The sequence below is a fragment of the Mastigoproctus giganteus genome, chromosome 7, assembly GCF_048544385.1.
Source record: "Mastigoproctus giganteus isolate SK-2022 chromosome 7, ASM4854438v1, whole genome shotgun sequence".
Classification (NCBI taxonomy): domain Eukaryota; kingdom Metazoa; phylum Arthropoda; class Arachnida; order Uropygi; family Thelyphonidae; genus Mastigoproctus; species Mastigoproctus giganteus.
Window position 1 is genome coordinate 152,118,096 of NC_143581.1, and position 22,818 is coordinate 152,140,913.

The 22,818-nt window shown below is 34.8% G+C and overlaps 1 protein-coding gene across 2 annotated transcripts in view; it reads left to right on the plus strand.

Moving 5' to 3' along the window:
* The window catches only part of ERp60 (disulfide-isomerase A3), a 133,455-nt gene that overhangs the window by 30,952 nt on the left and 79,685 nt on the right, over positions 1-22,818 (plus strand). For both annotated transcript variants that reach the window (XM_090377946.1, XM_090377945.1), the window contains 2 exons: positions 14,208-14,315; positions 18,015-18,141. In XM_090377946.1, the coding sequence (XP_090234072.1) occupies positions 14,208-14,315; positions 18,015-18,141 (235 nt within the window). The remainder of the gene's footprint in view (positions 1-14,207; positions 14,316-18,014; positions 18,142-22,818) is intronic.

A 22,818-nucleotide genomic window follows, 5' to 3' on the forward strand; every position in this document is an offset into this window, starting at 1 on the left:
TCACATCTCCAACAATCCTTATAATTAGTTTACTATCTTATAGTATATTGTATTAAATGTTTTCGTACAATCCCCCTCCCCCACTTCTTGGACCTTTTTATGTACTGGTGCTTAATTTTATATTGTTATGCACTATCGCTTATGAAAACCTTGTATTGGAAATATTTTATAATAAAAATTCAGAACTATTATAAGATTTCAGAATATCGGCTTAGTGGTTCGTGATAAAAATATGTTGAAAGAGGTTTATGAGTCAAAAGGTTGGGAACTGCTGGCCACAACCAAAGCTCACAACAATTGTAAAGTAGTTACTAATTAGTCCAAACTGGACTCTGAACAGGCTAAGAGTAGAATGCTTGCTTCTTGTCCAAATGGTAGTTAAGCATTTTAGTCTCTTGCCAAAGCTATTGGCTGCAACTTTTGCCTATCTCTGTTCCCACCACTGTGCCAAAACCAGATGGTTCTATTTCCATGTCAGCCAAAGATAAAGCTGGCCTGGTAACATCCTATTTTTTTTCTTCCAGCTCCTGTATTTGATTACCTTGGTAAACCACTTCCTACCATTCCCAGTATGCATTCAGTACCTCCTGTGGTCTTCCATCAAAAGGATGTCAGAAGGATTTTGATCAATCTTGGTGCTAAGAAAACTTCTGATGGTATTGCTCCACTTGTTATCAAAACCTGTGCTGCTGAACTTCTGTTCTGTGTTACCTTTTTTCACTTTCTTATTCCAAAGGTTCCTTTCTGATTGGAAATTTGGTCACATCCAGCCAGTTCCTAAAGGGCAACAAATCCCTATCATCCCATTGCACTCATTTCTACTCTTTCTAAGGTATTGGAGAAATTAACTGCCAACTCTTAAACTATCTAGAAACCTCCCATCTGATCAGCAGTTGCCAGTATGGAATCTGTCAGGGTAATCCATTAGTGATATTGTGGTTTATTTTACCCAGCTTTGGAAACATTGAATGGAATGGAAAAGCTCTTGACATTTCAAAGGCTTTTGATCATGTTTGGCATAAGGGTTTTCTAAATAAGCTTCCATCTTATGGTTTGCTTTTTTTTTTTTTATACTTGGGTATACAGTGTTCTCTGACTGCTAGTGATGGTAGATGTTTCTGTCTAACATTTTCCACTAATGCTGGAACACCAGCATTAGTGGAATGCTTGGAATACTGTGTTCAAATGTGGAGACCACACCTAAAGAAAGACATTGAGCTTCTTGAAAGGGTCAAAGACTGGTAACTTGCTTGGTGAGTTTGGCAAAAGGTGTTTTTTTTTTTTTAATGAAAACCCCAAACAAGAGAGGTACTAGAACCTAAGTACCGTGCTTGGGTTGGAGGTTGAGAAGACTAAAGAAGGTATATATTGACATTAGAGTTGAACTTCTGTAGACTCTAATTTTCAGGAAATACATATGAAGGAAGGTTGTACCAGAAAACAGCAGTTGAATAAATAAATGAGGAAGATAAGTTGGTTCTGTGAGTTTGAAGTTGGACAGGAAATGGATGATGGCGGTTGGTGTTTGGATGGTCTTGAAAGAGAGAGCAGGAATTATAAAGCCAATTCAGAAAAACAGTGCCCATGTAAGTATCTATAGAAAAGGCATACAGCAGAAACAGTACATCTATGAGACAGAGTGGAGAGACTGTTAGATTGGAGTCATTAATTAACCTAACTGTCCTCTTCTGAATGGAATCTAGAAGCCTGAGAGGTTTTGGGAGCACTGCCCTAGATGTAGGAACAGTATTCCATGGTAAGGTGGATTTGCAATTTGTACAGAGTGAACAGCTGTTTGGAAGAAAAGTAACACCAAGAGCAAAAGAAAAAACCAAGTTTTTTAGATGCAGAGGAAGCAATATTTGTAATATGCTTGTGCCAAGAGACATTAGAAGTCAGGATAATCCCCAAAAGAGATGCATCATTTTGCCTAGAAATTGAAGTATCACCAAAGATAAGCATAGGAGCAGAAGAATCCTTCTTGTGAGATAAGACAAGACCTGAATTTTAGAAGAATTGAAATCAACTAAGTTGTCTTTGCCCCACTGGAGATTGGCATTTAAGGAATTGGTAGCAAATATTCGAGAAGTTGAAGCTGATTGAGCAGGTCAAGGTTTCTCAAAATGGAAAGTGGAATACGATGTGCTATCATCGGCAAAACAATGGATAGGATTTCCGAGAAGTGGAAGAAGAGTGGGGAAAGAACTGAACCTTGTGTGACACCAGCATTAATGGATAAGTTAGAAGACAGAGCCATCACCCTCAGTGAGCAATCAGAGAGAAAACTATAACCAATTACAAAAAACAGTTGGCAAAACATAAGATGGAAGCTTGTTTAGTAGACCTTTATGCCAAACACTATTGAAAGCCTTTGAGATGTCAAGACCAACTGCTTGGGTTTCACCAAACTTTTCCATTGAATTTGTCCATAAATGGGTAACATAAGCAAGAATATCACCAGTGGATCGATGCTGATGAAAGAGTGCAAGTAATTGCAATGGAACAATAATTGGATGGGAGGGATTTGTCACCCTTTTTAGGAACTGGCTGGATATGAGCAAATTTCCAAACAGAAGGAAAAATGCCTTTTGAAATAAAGTGAAAAAAGGTGGCAAAGAACAGGAGTAACAGGAGCACAGGTTTTCAGAACAAGTGGAGAAATACCATCAGGACCTGGAGCTTTCTTAGCATCATGATTCTTCAAAATCTTTGACATCCTCTTGACGGAAGACCACAGGAGGCATTGAATGGAGTGTGGTGGAGTTGTTTTACCAAGATCATTAATACATGAGTTGGAAGAAAAATGGGATGTTAGCTTTATCCTTGGCTGAAGTGACAACAGAACCATCTAGTTTTGACAGAGGTGAAAGCAGAGATGGGCAAAAGTTGCGGCTAATAACTTTGGCAAAAGACCAGAATGCTCAGCTACCATTAGGGCAAGAAGCAAGTTTTCTACTCTTAGCCTGTTCAAAATCCTAGTTTTGGCTGATTAATAACTGCTTTACATTGGTTACAAGCTTTGGTGTAAGCAGAAAATGAATTGAAGAATTGGAAACAAGCCAGTTATGATATACAACGTTCTTCTCTTTAACAGCCTTAGCATATTTATTGGAAAATCAAGGTTTAAATAAAGGAAGAGATTTTAAAGGGGTGTGTGGGATAAAGGATTCCATTCCTACAAGAATAATTTCACTGACATGATCTGAGCAAACTTTGACATCAGAAGTTTTGAACCAGTAATCCAACCAAGGGAAAGAAGAAAAATCTTGCAGTTCATCCCATTTTGCATTCTTGTAATGCCAAACAATGAGGTTGGAGAAGAGTCAATCAACAAGTTAGGATCTGAGGTGCCTAAAGGACAACTCACTTTGACAGTGTACTTAGAAGGGTTGTTTGTGAGAAAAAGATCAAGCATGTTGGCTGTATGGTTAGGATTGTCCGATATATTGCAGGTAAATGAAGAATCTGTGCATGGTCATTAGTAATTGCAAAAATCTCAGCATCTCAACCAGCTGAATCAGTGTGACTAGAAAACAGAAGCCAGCTGTAGTTGTGAACATTAAAATCACCAAGGAAGGTTACATCACTGTTAGAAAAGTTGGACTGGAGAAAGTCAAGTTCCAAAGAGGGAGTCAGAGCTCCAAGTGATTAACAGAGTTGGGAGAATGGTAGAGACAACAGATTAATTTGACACAATGAGGTAGAGTGGTTTTAAGCCAGAGAAGATCGAAAAGAGATTCCAAATTACCAAGCCTGACAATGAATATCGGAACGGACATATGCACAAGTACCACCTTTGAGGCAAAAGGAATAATACAGCGAATAGTTTGGGCAACTGAGATGAGCAGTAATTGAATCAACCAATGACTGAGATTCTGTCAGAAAAGTACATGTGGTTTGGCACACTGCTAGTGGAAATGGACATCGTTGAGATTAGAATTGAGACCACGTATATTTGTGAAATGAACTAGGAAGTGTTTGGAAGGTTTAGATCTTTTCGCAGATAAGCTTACTCTATTAGTTTGACAATTCATGGTGTATTCAATAGTAAGAAGTAATGAAATTTTTGGATATGGCATATACATGGTAAGAATATACCTAGATCCTTGACAATGCCCCCTGCATACACACTACTTGGACTCCCTCCAGTCGCTATCTGGCAGAGTAGAGGTAGCAAGATTATACACTAACTAATCCAGAAGCCTTCTAAAGAGTTACCAATAGGTTCAGTCCAGTGTACTAACTAGCAGCTGGCTTGCGAACAAAGTTTTCGAGCTGTACCCTTGAAATGTAAGGAAAATTGGATCTTGCCATGATGTTTATTGTAATCTCAAACGTCATCAGTCACACTACATGAAGGATCTTAACAAAGATTTTGAATATGTGGGTTGCAGTTGAAACTAGGCACCTCTGAAGACCTAACGTGTTTAAGGCTCTGAGAGGCTTGAGTAAAATGAATGAGGACAAAATTTTCATGGTTATAAATGATTCTAGAACTGGGGGCCATAAATTCAAGTTACTGTGGGGGGGATTTTAGACCGGATTGCAGCATGTTATAAATTACTGGAATGAGTTACCTATACGGGTGGTAGAGGCTGACAGTTGGGGGAAATTTGAAGGTCAGCTGGATAGTTTGTTACTTAAGGGAGGAAAACACAGGTTGTCTATTTCCTTTTCTCTGATTAACTTTTTATTTATTTTTTAATTTTCTTATTTTATTTCAGTTATTATTTTTTTTGGTGATGCAGCATAAGCCATAGGCTTCCTTACACAATATGGCCCTTACTAATACTGTAATTTTGGATTTAAAAAAAAAAAAAAACTTAACCTAGCTGATGAATTGAATGGTACTTTTTCATCATTTGTCACTGAAAGACTCATACTGAGAAGTCATGTGAGTGAGACAGTTGTAGGTGGTAGATGACTTTCATCAACTGGTGAAATACCACCACTTTGCTTATTGGAGGCTTGTAGTGGTGAAACCCATGTTTAGTCTCTTGAGCAAAGTTTCTGGCAACCCATGCTTTTTTAACCCAAGCACAGTACTAAGTACTATAGGTTCTAATACCTCATGTTTGGGGTTCACATAAAAAAATGTATGAAATTGGACATTTCAAAATTAGAGCTCTGTTTATTAGAAAAAACATTTGAGCCTGAAAGCAAGTAACGCTTCTGGATTTATGGCAATATTCAACCATTGAGGTTAATTATGAGGTTGCCATTGGACTCTGGCAGTTCCTTTGAATTGGAGAATTGCCAATATGTATTGGCAACTTCTAAGAGTGAAGTTGGTAATTACAGACTGGTTAGTCTGACTTCAATGTTAGGGAAAATCTTGGAGGCAATGCTTAAGAGTGCAGTCCAGATACATTTAGATTCAATTGGCATTACAAAGGACACACAACATGACTTTGTTAAGATTGTAGGTGGTTTTCCTTTAGCTAGTGAGTTAATTGTTGAAGAATTTGACAGTCAGATAAATAGTCACTGTTTGAGTTGGGGGGATTCTTATACATTTTGGAGGAAAGACTGTCCATAGCACTGGTGTAGTCAAGACTGATTGCTGTAACTTGACAATTTACCAGCCCACATATGGCTTTGTATAGAATTTGACCAGGAAAACCTTTCAAGCTTAAACATGATCAAGATTCAGGCAGAATTGCAGTTGTTGATTGTAATCTCGGTAATATTTCCATTGGTGTATTAACTCTGAAAAGGAAGTCTAAAGTTAGCTTATTCTTAGTTATTGAACTGATCCAGTAACTTCTTGCTTGCACTTCATTTGCTGATGATCTTGGTATGAAACAATCAGATAGCTGAAAGGAAACTGCAGTGTACTAGTATATTTAGCATGTGAGCCACATTTTAATTGGGTTCTGAATTTCAAAACTGTAATTCAGATCCTTCATCTAAACTAAGCTATAGAATAGTGTGAAAGGTTCCTTGATCTCATGCTGGGGGGGGGATAAACTTGCCTGAAAGAACACTTGATAGAGTTGCACATTAACTGTGTGACACTGCTAAGGATCCTTAACTGTCTTTCTGCAGTGTGTGGAAAAAGCTGATGGGTACATGCTATTGAATCTGTACAAAGCAATAGTCAGATCAAAGCTAGATTATGGAACATCTGTATATTACTCTGCATGGAAGAGTGCTTAGGAATCCTCCATCCAATTGCATTGCACTCTGTATTGCAGTAGAAGCTTCCTCTATATCATTTATAAGCAGCCTCAGCTTGGTGTCAAAAATAACCTTAAGTCTGACTCAGTCAAGGGATGTGGGTGTGTGAAAAGGATGGTTTTTGTTGACATTGGTTTCAGCAAAAATATTAATATTTCAGTCTTTTGTATTAAGTACTACCTCAGACTATTTTAGGTATGGGGATACAGCTTTTTTGTTAAGACAGCTGGGTCAGGGGTAGGTGGTATCTATGTTAGTAGATACCACTGTGAAGAGTTTCTACTGTGCAAGAATTTCATTAAAAACAAACAGCAGAAGATTGACAAGTGTACTACTTGGACATAAGTGCCCCATTTATAGGGAATTTATAAAATGCACCATTAATTGGTGTGCTTGATGTGCATAAGTTTAAACTAACTCTCATTGGAAAGTCACATAACCCCAGCTTAAAAAAATGTAAAATATTTGCCTGTTAACTATGCAAATCAAAAAGTGCATGGATGACTTAAAGTTGGTTTAAAACAGCAATTTCCAAACTGGAAGGTGTGCCTCTCTGGGGAGGTGCAAACTAGTGCAAAAGGAGGTAAAAAGTTTAACAGAAATGTAATTTTCATAACATATATACATAAGCTTAATAAACAAAAGCAAACCTTCAAAAAAATAGTTTCTGTTCCATCAAATGCATTGCTAGCGTCGTACCAAGTTTCTTACAGAATCACGAAATGTAAAAAACCACACACAGAGGAGAAACTCTAGTTTTGCTGAAGAACTAGAAATTGCATAATTATGGATATTTTGCTTCAAGGAGGTGCCGGGAAAATTTTACAGGTCAAGGGAGGCATGGGCTCAGAAAGTTTGGGAAATGCTGGTTTAAAACATGGCTTCATGAAGAATTTGTCCCTAGCACTAAAAAATATTTGAACGAAAAGAAACTTCTCCATAAAGTACTTTTAATTTTAGATAATGATCCATCCCATCCAGATGAGAGTGAACTAGTTTTTGGTGATATGGGAGTTCTGTGGCAAAAACAATGTAACATCCTTTCTTCAACCTCTAGATAAAGTTGGCTTGGAGCTTTTGAAATGCTACTATAGGCAATATCTCAGAACAAGGACCACTGTTGTTGAGAATCTTAAAAAAAAATAAATAAACATAAAAGAACATTATTTTCTGTTTGGCAGAAGCATAGAATGATGTTAAAACATCTACTCTTATTAAATCCTATAAAAAAAATTTATGCTCCCAAAATGAAGCCAAAGAGAACAAGATGGCAAATGAAGATCAAAGAGGTGGGAAAACACCAATAACCTTCCTGTTTCTGAGACTCCTACTAGAGGATATTAAAGAGTGGATGAATTCTGACGAACAGCTGGAAATGACTGACATGGTCAAACGTTTTTGACAAACAAAGGTGAAGATGACTTGCACAGAAACAAAAAAAAAAAAAAACATGGAAGGGCTAAATGCTTTATATTGTACAGCAGTAGGATACCACATCTGCCAATAGCAGCTAAAAAGCAATGAGCTTCTATGAAACAGAAACCCATTAAGGAATTTATGATATTAAGGTGTGATAATGACTAAGTTTACATTTTTTTGTCTATGGCTTTGTAATTTTTATAAGTACTTTTTTTTTCTTACTTTTGCAGATTTTGTAATACAACAGTTTTAAATAAAATTAAGTGTTTTTATTGTATAATTTAGTCATGTTCATTAAGTAAGTCTAATCTGAAAATAGTGTATATCATATTGATATACACTGTCTTCAGATTTTTCCAGTTTAGTTAATTTACCAAACCTGTGTTATCAGAGTTTGATTTCCATCAGTCCACATTACTGTGGATAATTGGGCCTCTACTGTAATATTATATTAAATGGGGTTTATATATATATATATATATATATATATATATATATATATATATATATATATATAAAGTAAATGCTTTTTCATCCAGCACTCAAATACCAGAAAGCTTTAGTAACCAGAATATTTAGCTTCTAGAAGCTCTCCAATTACTGTAGTTTCCTTCATATTTCATATAAAAATGTTATGGTCAATTCTTTTTTAATATAGAACATTTCTGTACATAATGAACTCTGTACATTTGTATAGAGTATACAGAATATTATATAGTGTACATTTGCATTTTAAAAAGATGTCTTCGGTATAATAATAAAGTTATTTTTCTGTATACACATGAAGGCAATTTTGCAAAACTAAAATGATTACAAAAATTAATGTAAAATGATTACATGGTGCTTGGTGGTGTATGCTTTATATATAAAAAAAGTCTTAATTATTATATAGTGCTGTACAATGATTAGTTTAATTATTTTTTATGAAAACCCGAAACAAACTATTAGAACTTATAGTACTTAACTGTGCAAGGATAAGGCTGAGAAGCACAAGATACTTGATATTAGATTTAAATTGGATTTGATTTTCAGGAAATACATATGAAGGAAGGTTGCTCCAGAAATAAAGGGATGAATGAGGAAGATGAAAACTGTTCTGAGTTTGGAATTTAACAGTGAATGGATGTTAACTGATTGAAGCAAATATTTGAACTGGTTTGGAGGAGAGTTGAAGAATTAAAAATTCTAATTCAAAAAGAGTGCCTGTGGAAATATCTATAGTAAATAAAGGCATACAGCAGAAACAATATCAATGCAAGAGTGCAGAGAGACTTTGGAGGATCTGGATCATTAATTAATCTGACTGCTGTCTTTTGGAGTTGAAGCTGGAAGATTTTGGATGCATCATCCCAATGTACGAACAATATACTGTGGTAGGACAGATTTGAGATTTATACAGAATAAGTAGTTCTTTAGAAGAAAAGTAAAGTAATGCTCAGAACTAGCATTACTTTTCTGTGCTTACTGCAAGAGATTAAAGTCAGGGTAATCCCTAATAGAGATGTTCTTGTTTAGAAATTGGTGTCATTGAAGAGCTGCTTAGAAGTGCTAGACTATTTTGTAATTGAGATTTAAACTGAGATTTAAAAGGGTTAAATCTCAGTTGGTTTAATTTATGTTATCGGTGACAAAGAAAAAGGGATGTGGAGAGGAAATAATGGGAGAACAGTACCATTTTTGGAGTGGAGTTGATAAGAGAGCAAGAGCAGGAGTTTCAATAGTTAAAAAGAAATTGAGACCTAACATCAAAACCTGGCAATTTTTTAATGAAAGAATGATCTCATTGGAATTGACAATGTATGGGAGGAAAATGTGTATTTTGGGAATATATGCCTCGACTAATGGCACTGCTGATACCTTGAAGGATGAATTTTGGGAGGATCTGAGAGAACTAATAGAAAAAATCCCTAAGAACGAAGATTTTTTAATGGGGGATTTCAATGCAAGAGTAGGAACTGAACAAAATAGTAAAGTTGGAGAGAGGGGGAGAGAGAGAGAGAGAGAGAGAAGAAAAAAAACTCTTTGTGAACAGTTTGACTTGGAATAAACAACACATTTTTCCAACACAAGGATATCCATAAATGTACTTGGTTGCAGGAGACAAGATAAATTAGATTACATTAAGGGACATAAGTGTTGAATGATGTCAGTTTATTGAGGAGCCAAATGTGGATCTGACAATTTTCTTGTTAAAGCAACACTGAGGTAGAACTGGATTAAGAAAAGAGTGGACACCCAACAATGAAGGAAAGGTGAAATGCTTCAAGTGGATAAATTTAATGTTGAACTACTTCAGGATGATAGCATTAGAAACAACTTCACCTGGAGATTGGATTCTACAAATAATATAGATAAAAGGTAATACTGAAATTATGAATATTTAAAAAATATTGTAAAAAAATAATCCTAGGCAAAATGAAAAGCAGAGGACCAAAAAAGACCTGGATCACAGATAAAGTAAGAGCTGTTGTAGAGTGGAAAAAACTTGCATATCAGAAATGGCTGGGTGAAAGGAACGATACATATAGGAACATTTATGTTGAAAAGAAGAAAATAGCCAATTGGTTGGTAGTAGAAGCAAAGAATGAGAAAAGAAATGTGCAACTATTAACAGCAAATTGGGCTTCAAGTGATCAGCGTAATTGTGGAAGGTCCTTAAAGACTTGTGAAACCAGAATAAACAACGCTGGTTTGCAATTAATACCTTTTTGAAAGACTGGTTGAAGTACTATGAAAGTCTTTTAAAAGAAGACCAGGAAGAGTTCAAGACAGTGGAGGATTTCGGCGTGGAAGATTCAGGCTTAAAAGTTTGTTAGGGAAGTAAACTCTTGCTGAAGGGAGGAATGGCAAATCACCTGGACCTGGAGTTTATATGGAACTCCTGAAATATGGAAGAGGAGGTGGCTGTTTTGATACAAGCTGTGAAATGGTATAATGAGAGAAGAAATACCGAAAGAAATGGCAACAGGATATTACATAGATTTATAAGGAGGGCAATCGGAAAAGCTGTTCAAATTACAGAGGAATATGCATCCTGAACCTGCTGTTAAAGATTCTTGGAAAAAGGATTGGGAACCATTTAGAAGCCCAAACAGAGATGTCAGAAGAACAAGGTAGTTTTTCAGCTGGGAGGTCATGTATAGACAATATCTCAAGGGTGTGACAGATCCTTGAAAACTGCCAATCAAAAGGAAAAGAGATCTTTGATTTTCATTGACCCTGAAAAGGCACATGAGTGTTCCAAGAAAACCCTTATGGGAAGCAGTGAAAGAGGCAAATATTGGTGGACAATTGATTAACATTATTAAGACAATTTACAGGAATAATAAATGCAGAATTAAAGTGGGATCAGCTGAATTCCACACTTCAAAAGGCTTATTACAAGGCTGTTGCATGTCACCAACACTCGAAATTTATATCGACATCTGCTTAAGATTCTGGTCAAAAAATGGGATTGCCAATCAATAAGAACATCTGTATTTACATTTTGCAGACGGTTGAGTGGTGATAGCACAAGACTTAAAAGATGCAGACTATGCATGTTGTCAATTGTTTGAGGAATATAAGTGATGGTGTCTAAAAATCAACTTTAGCAAGACTGAAATGTCTTTGGAATCAGGACAACTAAATATTGAAGGTTTTAAACTCAAACAAGTCAATAAATTGAAATATTTGTGATGAACCTTTATAACGTGATGGATCATCCCAAACAGAGATCAATAAGAGGATGGCATTATTGGCATGTTAAATTCTGTTCTGTGGAGCAGAAATACTCTAAATAAAACAAATTTATATTTCAAAGAATTGTACAGTCTTCTATTGTATGGAGAGAAATTCTTACTAAAGGAAGAAAAGAATAGCAAATCACTTTTTTGATAAAAAGCCTTATAAATGTTAAGAGCAATTGCTTGAGTTTTTCCAACCTTTCCCATCTTATTTTTTTGTCCAAGGATGAGTAACAAACTTATACTACCATTTGATCAATACTTAACACCTGGATGTTGAATAGGTGAGGGGAAAACAAATTGCTCTCCACAGAAATGGATTTTTGGAGATGCTCAGAAAGAACTTCTAGAAGAGACAGAAAACAGAATGAAGACAAGAAAATGGAAGTGAAAAAGAATATTGACACTATCAAAGAAAAGCATTTAACATGGTATGGACATGTAAAACAAATGCAAGAAACCAGATATCCAAGGTCTATCCTGGAATGGATACCTCCTGGAAGAAGAGGAAGACCTAGGAGGACATGGATGGTGGAGTGCAGGAGTGCATGACAGCCAGAGGTTTAACAGGCCAAGACACCTTGAATGGCAGGAAAAAATTCCTACTAAAAAATAACTTGTAGGACAAGGAAACCCATTGTACATGGAAACACTTCTCTTGAAGATTTAAAAGGGTTGAAATTAACTAAGTATTTGTTGCTCTTTTGCAAAATTAGCTGGAGATCAGCATTCAAATTAATGGTAGTGGATATTCAAGAAGTTGATGCTGTGTACTGGGCAAAGTTTCTCTAGCTGAAAGGTGAAATATTGTGCTATAATCAGCAAAACTATGGATAGGATTTTCAGTCACTGGAGAAGGTCATTAATATACAAGAAAAAAAGAGCGAGGAAAAGAACTGAACTTTGAGGAGCACGGCATTAATGGAGTAGTTGAAGACTATTGTACTGCCACACACATGCAGCAAGAATTTGGAGAGTAAACTGGATGCCAATTGCAAAAAAAAAAAAAGTTAGTATTCCATAAAGCAGATGCTTATTTAAAATACCTTTTTTATGCCAAACAATATCAAAAGTCCTTATAAATGTTAAGAGCAATTGCTAGAGTTTTTCCAACCTTTTCCATCTTGTTTTTTGTCAGAGGATGAGAAACAAACTTATATACTACCATTTGATCAGTACTTGACACTCCATATTGATGGTTGGTTTCAAGATTTGGCAGTTGCTGAATTTTGCATTAATTTGGAAATATGCAATATGGTGATAACTGAATGAGATGATTTATGCTTTTTTTTTAGGAATTGGCCAGATATGACAATTTCAAGAACAAGATATTACAGTCAGTTGTTACAGCCATTGTGACCTGACAGTGACTGTAAAATCAGACTGGAGGAGAACTGAAAAAAGCTATAGTTAACAATTGAATATAAACATGTGTGAATAAATTGCCTGGCAGTACAATAATTGAGCCAGTACAGTGGGCAAACAAACTCCATAATCAGAAACACTGACAGACATTGAGTAGAATTTCATTGTGTTACATCAGACTGCAAAAGGTTAAAATTGTTGTAAGCTTTTGTGCAGGTGGAAAAGCTGGAGATTTGGATACACGTAAATTGTGATTTGCAACATTCTTATCTTGAACAGTCATGGCATATTTAGTAGAAAATCAAAATTTATATAAGGGACAAGATTTTAGAGTAGAATAAAGAATTTCTTCCTTTGAAGAATAATTTCACTGATGTAATCTGAGCGAACACTAGGATCAGGAGATATAAAACAGTAATCTAACAAAGGAAAAGAATAGAAACCTTGTAGATCATTCCATTTGCTACTCCTGTAGTGCCAAACAAGGCTTGAGAGTGTTGGAGAAGAGGCAATTGCCAAGTTTTTATCTGAAGTGCCTAGGGGACCACTAACATTGACCATGTGCTTAGAAGGGTTGTTAGTGAGAAAAAGATCAAGTGTTGGATGTGCAATAAGGATTGTCTGGTATTTCTGGTAAGGTAAATGAACAATTTTGCAACATCATTAATTGTACTACCTTTTGGCATCTTGACCAGTTGAGTCAATCTAACTATAAAATTGAAGTCAATTCAGTTGAGACTAGAGAATGGAAGCCATCTGAAGTTGAGCATTAAAATTACTGAAAAAATTGCCTCCCTGTTAGGATAGTTAGACTATAGAAAGTAGAATTTCAAAGAAAGGAAGTTGAGTGATTAGTGGAGTTGATAGAACAATATATCAACAGATGAGTTTGACAGAATAGGTTATTTTAAGTCAAATGCTGCAAAAAGGGAATTTTAAATTAGAAAGTCTTTGAAAAGGAATAGCAGGGCAGACATGCACAAGGAAGCACCCTTGAAGGGAAAGGAATTGAAGAACAAATAGTTAAGGCAACTGAGATGACTAGTGGTTGAGGCAGATGATAATTGAGAATCTGCCAGAAAACATGGGGCTTGGCAGATTGTAGGTGGAACTGGATATAATGGAAATTGGAACTAACACCATATACACCTTGTATAATGTTAATTTTTGCTTGTCCTGTATTGATATTTTGTTGGTCACAGGCTTACATAGCTAAATTTTGTTTCTACTGTTAATCCATTGGTTTTTCCTAGGTTGGTAGGAGTTTTCAGATAACAAAATTTTAGATAACTCTAATGCTTTAATTCTTATGCATACCAGGTAACAAAGATTTATTGTAATATATGTATTTCAGATTGACTAACTTAAGAAATTGAAGACAAGGTGTAAATGCTTTCAGTGCAAGTTTTTTGGATAAGAAATTATCATCCAATTTCTCTGGCACAGTTAAATGAATGCTATCAAACTAATTTTGATTAATTATTCATTTGGGGTAAGAAATTTTTTTTTTTTTTTTAGATGGAATTATTAAGTATATGAAAGCTCAGGTTGGTCCTAGCTCTAAAGAACTAGCTAGTATGCAGGAAGCCAATAAATTTTTTGAAAAAGATGAAGTACTTATTGTTGGTAAGTACAGTATATTGTAACTTGCTTTTCTCCAACCCTCCCCAATTTTGTGTTGTGTTGTGTTTTGTTTTGAAAGCTATGTATATATTTGAACAAACAGCTTTACAATATTTTTGTTACTGGCATAGTCCTTATTCTGATGAACTGCTTTAGTTTTAATATGCTCACATTCATATTCCCATACAGCCCATTATATATACAGGGTGTTCAGATTAGTATTAGCTATATAGTGCAAAGAAACATGGGCTTTTTCTGCACTAGTCAAAAATATATAAATAAATCAAAAATAATGAAGAAAAATATCTATTCTAAAAAAAATAGATGAAACAGTAACTTACCTCCTTTCATGGATAACAATCTAGTTGACATTAATTTCTCCAAGCTGTGAACCTCAACTGTCCACAGAGGTAACTTGTTCCAGGTAATCTCCAAAACCATAACTTTTTCTAGATAAAAGAAATTCCTTTAATATAGTCAACTCTTCCTGTAATTTGAATTGGGGCCCATTGTTTTGGAATTTTTTATAACAGTAAAAATTTCACCTTCATTTATTTTAATAGCTCCTCTCAGAGTCTTAGACCTCAATCTGGTTCCATCTAGGATGGCTGGTTGCCAAGATCTCTAATTCACATAATTGAAGTCTTTCCTCGTGTAGTTTCACAACACTCTTGTATGGGAGGATTATGACCTTTCTATATCTACAGATTACTGCTTGATAAATCATCTGGTTCATGGGTGATGATCAGGCCTGGAATATTCTTTTCCCTAGTACTTTTCCTGACATGAATAACAATTATGTAGTTGATTTAAAAATTGTCCCCCATGTCAAGTTTCCTTCTGATTTGCTCCAATCAGTTAGAGGCAAATTAAAATTGCCCATAATAAGACAGTCATGCTTACTTGCCCATTACATTTGCATGTAGAGGCTCTCATCATAATCTTTTACAATCACCTAGCCTGTAGATTACTCCTGCTCTCGTTATACCTTCGCTTCCAGCTATTTCACGCCATACAGATTCTATGGTATTCTGAATCCGGGGAAGCTTTCATCATGCTCAGGCTACTTTTGATAAGAAGCATGACCCACCACCCCTCTTGTCTGCCCTATCCTTCCTAAATACATAGTACATATTGTACTGAAACTTATATGGGTGGCACTCTTTCCATAAGCCCTATTATAACAGTTACTTGTCCTAACCAGCAGTTTGAATTCACTCATTTTATTGACTACACTTCTGACATTACTGTATAAACAATTCATACAGTACTTGGTGTTCTTGTATAGTTAACTACCCTGGCTTTAGCTACCTGCTTCCTTTTGAAACATTTCTGTGCTCAAAACATCTTGATATGATCTGCTGCAGTAACAAACTTAAAAGAGATAAATGAGGAAGAGAACAGTTAGTTCCATGGGTTTGTAGTTGAGGCCATTGTTCAGACTGATTTGGAATTTCCAAAGAACAGTATCCAAGGCAATACTATTACAGTATAAATGGGATGTTTGTACTAAATGCTTTTTTGTGATAGAGATAGCAAGCTTAAGGTGTTTTTTTTTTTTTTAAATGAATGGCTAGTTTAGTGCATGGACAATAATTCACTGTACACCTTTTGTGTAAGGGCTATGTATTGACTAGCATCAGGAGCCAAATATTCAAGCATATTGACAATTTTAGGGTCATTTGATATTGTTGTGAAACTTGGTCTCTTTTTTTTGATTTTCCAATTTTGACTGGATTTTCTGTGTTGTATTTGTTGTTCTGATTTCAGAACACTTTATTTTTTGCCTTTATATTTTTTTGAATATAAGCTAGTATCTTTTATTGAAACTAAGATTTAATCAGCTAGGTACATATAAAAAAAAAAAAAAAATCTAATTGGTATTCTTGAATTAAAATCTACGGGCTGTTGAACTTAGCAATTTGTTTGGTCAGAAATTCTGCACAAATAGCAATGAATGTGAAGTTGCATTATGCTGATAAAACAACCAGTCTTTTGAGTTTTGTTTTTCTTGTCTTTCTTAAGCCATAACACTGTCTTCTAACTTTTGTAAAATTGTTTGTCTGGAGTGTATTTGTGGACAATGCCTGCAGTTTTTACTGTGCATTTTTGCATTTTTTTTGTGGGCTAGTTGGCAGTTAAACTTGCACATTGCAGAGACTCCCCACCCCCATGCTATTTTAAGATAGTGTTTTCATTTGCAGTTTTCTGATTTTAAAGCAAAATTTAACACTTTGGACTGGCACCACGTAATGCAGTTGCGTAACATCTACCTGGACCTACGTAATCAACTGTTATTGAATATAAACTTAACCACACTGTCTGGAAAGCAACCTATTTGTTAAAATCAAAAGAAGTGCTTTTAGCAGGTATGCCTCAGCAGTCTTCAAAAGGCATTGGTATCATCTCTCCACTTCTGATCCCACAACATACATCCACACCAGACGTTCCTGAAACTGCTATGATCTCTCCTTGTATATGCTTGGTGCATTATACCCTTAGATGCTGATGCGCCATAAAAAGCCTAATAACCAACCAACCTTGTATAAGCTCTTCTCTCATCACCGGCCACTTTCAGAACTGAATGAATACCTAACTGGACATTCATTCCATGTTGGAATGATGGCACTGAACTGATATAAATCAAAATCAGACACTTCCCATTGCACCTACCCAACTTTGCAGAACGCCCTTGTTCTGCAAGCTGTCTTCCTTTCCCTGGCCTTTGGTGGTCTCACAGACCAGGGGTGATTCCTACTTGTCCCTTCCCACCTCTTCTTTCCACTGGAGGATTCCTTCTTTCCTCATTTTACCTACTTTGACTCCACCACTTGTACTATCTTTTTTTTTTTTTTGTCTCCGTCCAGAAAGCTCAGGCAACCTTGGCATAGATCAGCCAGAACATCAAGGCAGCCTGGCTCACTTTGCAGTGGAAGTGGCGGGCAACGTAGGGTTCCACTAGGGGCCAAGTAGCCAGAGACACAACAACAGAACATAACATAATACTGCATAAACTAGACACTACATTTTTTTTTTTTTTCCTGGGTTATGCAGTAGTTCTGCATTCCAACAGAGTACATATAGTGCAGATGTGGGGAAACCACAGGTGGCACCTAACCCTAAATACTATGCCACTTTATTCAGTATACTTGAACATTTTGACATACAATAGAGACATGAATAAAGCATGATGTGTCAGAACATGCTTCATTTCAGTGTCCTCTCTCAACCTTGAACTAAGAGCATAATCTGGACATATCTTTTGAACAGGTTCTCATTCCAACTTGAAGCTATATCCTTAATTCTAATTTGATGGTTTGACCAAGTGCTTCCAATATAGGACAAACTTGTAATTCATTGATATGCAGCTGTGAAATTCTTGAGATATTTCACCTATTGGTAAAGCATTTTCAATGTATATTTCATTTGTTCTTGCTGTTTGTTATGCTTGATTTACAGAAATCACTATTTTAAAGAATATTTTTGTTTGAAACTAAAATTATCATCAACAGGTTAAAATAAAACTTTGTAGCCTTTGAGAATGTGCAGCCAAAATGCTGTCTACTGTTCAAAATGTAACCCTTTTACATTTTGAACAGTAGAGACCCCCAAGGTCAGAATTTTAACATTAAGTTTGAATTTTTTTGATCGTACCTTGTTATTTAATGTTACAGCCAGATTAAGGGCATTCTATTTTCAAAGGGTTCTTCAAGACCAAGGATAGTAGCCTCAAAGAAGAATTCTTGAAGTTGGCTGAAAAATTAAGGGAAAGCATGGCTTTTGCTCATACATTCCTTCAGGACATCATGGAAAAATATGGTTACACTGAGTAAGTGGTTTATAATTATTTAAATAATAGCTATGACATATGACCCTTCTAAAATTGTTTCATTTGTTATTGGCTTTATTGATACTGCATACTGTTTCAATTAGTTTTTTGTTTATTTTTGAATTTATCTTCTTATATAGTATCAATTTCATTTCCTTTCCAGAAATTGATATTACATTCTAGGTATGTTTGACTTGCCTGCTGTTACTTCACTAACTTGTATCAGTATACAAATACAGGCAGTTCTCGCTTTAAGAGTTCTCAGGTGTAAGAGTTTTTTTTTTTTTTTTTTTCAATTATCAACAAAATTGAAAATATGAACATTAATTGCAAAAAAAACTGCATTTCAAACCACTTGTGTAGCTATACAAAACAGTGTACACCGCTTTACGATATTAATCCGTTACAATCGTATCACAAAAATATTGTAATGTTGAACCCAATAGCATTTGTTTTTTGGTAATTCATTCCACAACCTCAGATGTTCAAATTTTTGCTATATAACTCCCTGAAGGTTGTTTTTGTAGTGTAAATTATATTAGTTACCAAATCATTAAATGCACTACACTTTCATTGCTATCATATGTTATAAGAACCAATTTTGAATGGCTTTGTGATATTTTTCTAAAGCCACATTTCTGGAAGTCACTACCATAAAACAATTTGCGCTTTCCGGTTTATTGGGCTTTTCTGTTACCGCAAGCAATTATAAATGGATAGTAAACTGTTGTTGCATTTGTGAAAATACCAATAGCTGGAATTGGGTAGGTTTTTATGTTATTATGGTGAAGTATGTTTTTGCCCTTTACTGAAATCTTCAATCGTATATAAAAAAACAAATTTTCAGAATCTTCTCTTCATCCCACCCCCCTTTTAAGCTTCATAAACCCGTTACTCCGCAGATGGTGTTGGTTGCAATTTGTGTGTTCTGTTAAAAAAATGCTTATGCATGCTATTGAAATTTTTATAAAGAAAAGAGAAGCTGATCTTGGAAATAAACGCCTTGAAGCATTTCGGAAGACTCCTTGTGTAACAAACAGTGCCGAGCTAATAATGAGTGATCAAAGAGTGTGCATTATTGATGACGAAGAATAAACATTATAATTTGCTTGATTTTACAGACTTTTCATTTCTTTCAATAAATCAGTCATTGTTTAAACAAAGTAATTAACAATATCTGAAAGTTCAGATGTTATGATCATGTCATAACTCATAGCCTATGTCCACTTAGGTTATGAGTTAATTTTAAAAAATATGTTCAGAATAATTATTGCATCATTGATCAGAGTACCATAGTTACAAGGATTTGAAAATTAAAAAATTAAGGGTAGCCCTTGAGAAAATTGACCTATCAATTGAATATTTGTCAGAACAACCCTTTACACAATTGTGCAGCAAAAGTTAAGTGCAAAGTTAAAGACAACTAAATGTTACAACACAACTTTATCTGGGGAGAGAAAAAAAAAAGCTTTGGATTCAGTCTTTATTCATAAAACTGAAAAATAGTGTAACTTCAATAGACTTGAACCTTGCATTGTTCAACATAAGAGTATTATAATAAATATAAAAATAGCAAAATGCTTAAAGTATTCTAGTAAAACTAGAGTACTATAATAAAAAATGTCGTCTAATAAAATAGTCTCATTTTCCCAGTTCCTTCAATCCTTTTTTATTATGTAAAAGTACAAAATGCACATTACAAAAATTTGATCCCAGTTTCAAGTGGATTTGTTTTTACATGGAATTTTCTGGAACCAATTATCCTCAGATAACGAGGTCCCCTGTACAATAAAATTGTATAGATGGTTAAGATAGATGCATAATATACTTCTAAATATTTGAGTGGAAAATTTTTGCAACTGCTTATGTTATAGAATAGTCCAACCAAATTCTGCACAGCCTGATTGAACACAGAATTTTGCTCAGAAAACTAGGTGTATGCAACATAAGCACCTAAACTTGGAGTAAAAAGTCTACTAGCATAAACATAGATAATAAAATTATTTTGTGAAAATAATGAACAAATAACTACAACCATTATAAAGTGTTAGTTTACTATAAAATTAATGTGTAGCCATGTTGTAAGGTTAATATTACATCCAGTCCTTTTGTTGCAAAAACTGGTTTTTCTGACTTCTTTATTTATACATTTAATGGAAGTAATACTTTACTTTTATAATCCATATTGTATTAACAAGAATTTGAATTTCAAACACTGATGCTGTGGTATAAGTTCCTGGAAGATGAAAATAAGAACTGTGATGATAATGTATTGGTGACCATCTTGTTTTGCCTTGAGATAGATGGTTTTGTAAGTTCCAGGCTCCTATGGACAGTTTATTTTATGAATTTAGCATTCTATCCAAAAGTAAACTTAATGAGATCCAACCCTCTGTTACTCCTTAAGATTGTTTCTGCCCTCCCTGGTTCTTGTCTCTTCTATATACCTTCCCTTGTTTATTTTCTTAAGGTCTTGTACATCTTAATTTATTTCTCCTCTCCCAACCTTCTTATTCTGTACCTTTTTTTTATGAACTGTCCTTTATATACTAACATTAGTGTTTGTCAATCTGGCTGCACTTCTTTAAGTGCATCCTTCAGACCTGAATGTAGTGTTCTAATGCAGTAACCTCATCTTATGTAGATGAATAATTAGTTAAGAAATGGAGGATTACCTCTGTGATGTCTTGTAGAACACTTTGGTGCTGATACTCTCTGTAGTTGGGACAACTACACAAATAGTTTACATGTATTCCACAAAATTAATGATCCACTGATTTTGTTAACTTTGTAGACAAAATCAATGCACCATGGAATCGAAGGCCTGCGAACCCCAAACCAGACCCCAAAATACATCAAATCATCAACCCTAATCCTAGAGTGAGAGAATACAATCCGTCCATATTTTAAAAAAATTAAATGTTTTAAAACCAAATTTTTAATTGTGTAGTTGTCCCAACAATGGAGAATATCAGCACCTAAGTGTTCTACAAGACATCATAGAGGTAATCGTCCTTTACTTAACTAATTGATATGTATGTAGAACGTGTTGAGCCACTGCAGCTGTAATCTATGAAGTAGATGAATAATACATCTGTGTCCCCTACTTGCAAAGGTTGCATATGATTTAGACATGAAGCTTACCATGACCTCCCCCATCCTTCAGATTATTTGTAACTAGTACAAATTATTTTGAAATAAGACATCCTGGTTTTTGTCATTAACTATTTTCCTAATCTTCAATTATTAGCAGAACAGTTCCCCAGTTTCTAATTTTCCTTATTAAGGAAAATTAGAAACTAGGGGAACCCTTGTTTCTCATTTTTGCTGTTCCATGAGGAACTCTGCTTGCTATGGTTAACTACGTATTGTTTGACTGCATCCTGTTATTCAGTCAGCTCCTGCTCCATATAAAGATTCTTTGTAAGTCAGATTAATACAGTAATCTCTTGGGGGAAACCATACCAGAAGTTAGTTTACTAAAATCAAGGTATATAATGTCAAATTATTATTATTATTATTTTTTTTTTTTTTTTGTGACCTCCTCAGACTTCTTCCTTATGTGTGTTAGACCTTGTGGCCTGTAAGTCTTAATCCATGTTTTTGCTGAAGTTTCTTAACAGGTCACTTCCCAGATTGTGTTTTTTTTTTTTTTTTAAACCTAGTATCTGTTGGAATTCTCTGATTGTCCATTCACTGTCTTCTATAATTCTATATGTTAATTTTATTTTAGTGTGTTATAGCTAGCAGTTCCCAAATCACATCTCTTGCCATTTATTTCTTTCGTCCTATTTGCACTTTGTCCAACTTTGCTTCCATATGTAAATATTGGTTTGTTTAGCTTCTTATAAATTCTTTTTCTTCTATATTTTCATGAGCAAAAAATCAAATTGATTTGATACTTAGTGCTCTGTTAGTTTTATATTGGAGTCTGTCTTTTCCTTCCATATGTTAGGTAGTATCCAAGATATTTAAGAGTACCTGAAAAAACAACTTTATTTTCCCAGCAATATTTTCATGTCATGTTTTTTGCAATTAAGTTTGAATTATGGGCTGTAGTTTGTAAATCAAATTGATAATGTTAGAAGAGTTGGAAGGCAGCATACTTGTCTAACTCCTTTTTGTGCATTTATAGTAAAATCTCTCTGCTAATTTTTATTGCCATTCAAGGTCCCCACATTAAATATTATACAGTATATGGCTTATTTGATTTCAGGTATACCCTCCTTTAATTTCTAATAAACTATCTCTGCTAATCTGGTCAAAGGCTTTTTAACATCTGTGAAAGCTAGCTGGATTTTCACATTATGATTTTGATTCAGTTAGGATTTTGAGAGAAAAATAGCCATTGGCTCAAGAATAGTCTTGTCTGAATCCATTCTGCTCTTCATGTAGCTTGATTTAAAGAATATGCTCACTTTACTTCTAAACTTTGCATGGATCTTATACCCCTATAATTGTCTTATTTAAAAAAAAAAAACTGTTGCTTTGTGCCATCTGTATGGAGGTATTTGTCTTTCCATATAATCTACTTATGAATTTTAGAAATTTCTTTGTAGGTGTTACTAGCATATTTAAAGTTTTCTAAATTAGAGCTTTGCATTGTGAGCTTTATTCTTGTAACCATTTAATACTTCTAATTATTACTATATAATAGTGGCAGTGTAATTATTATTT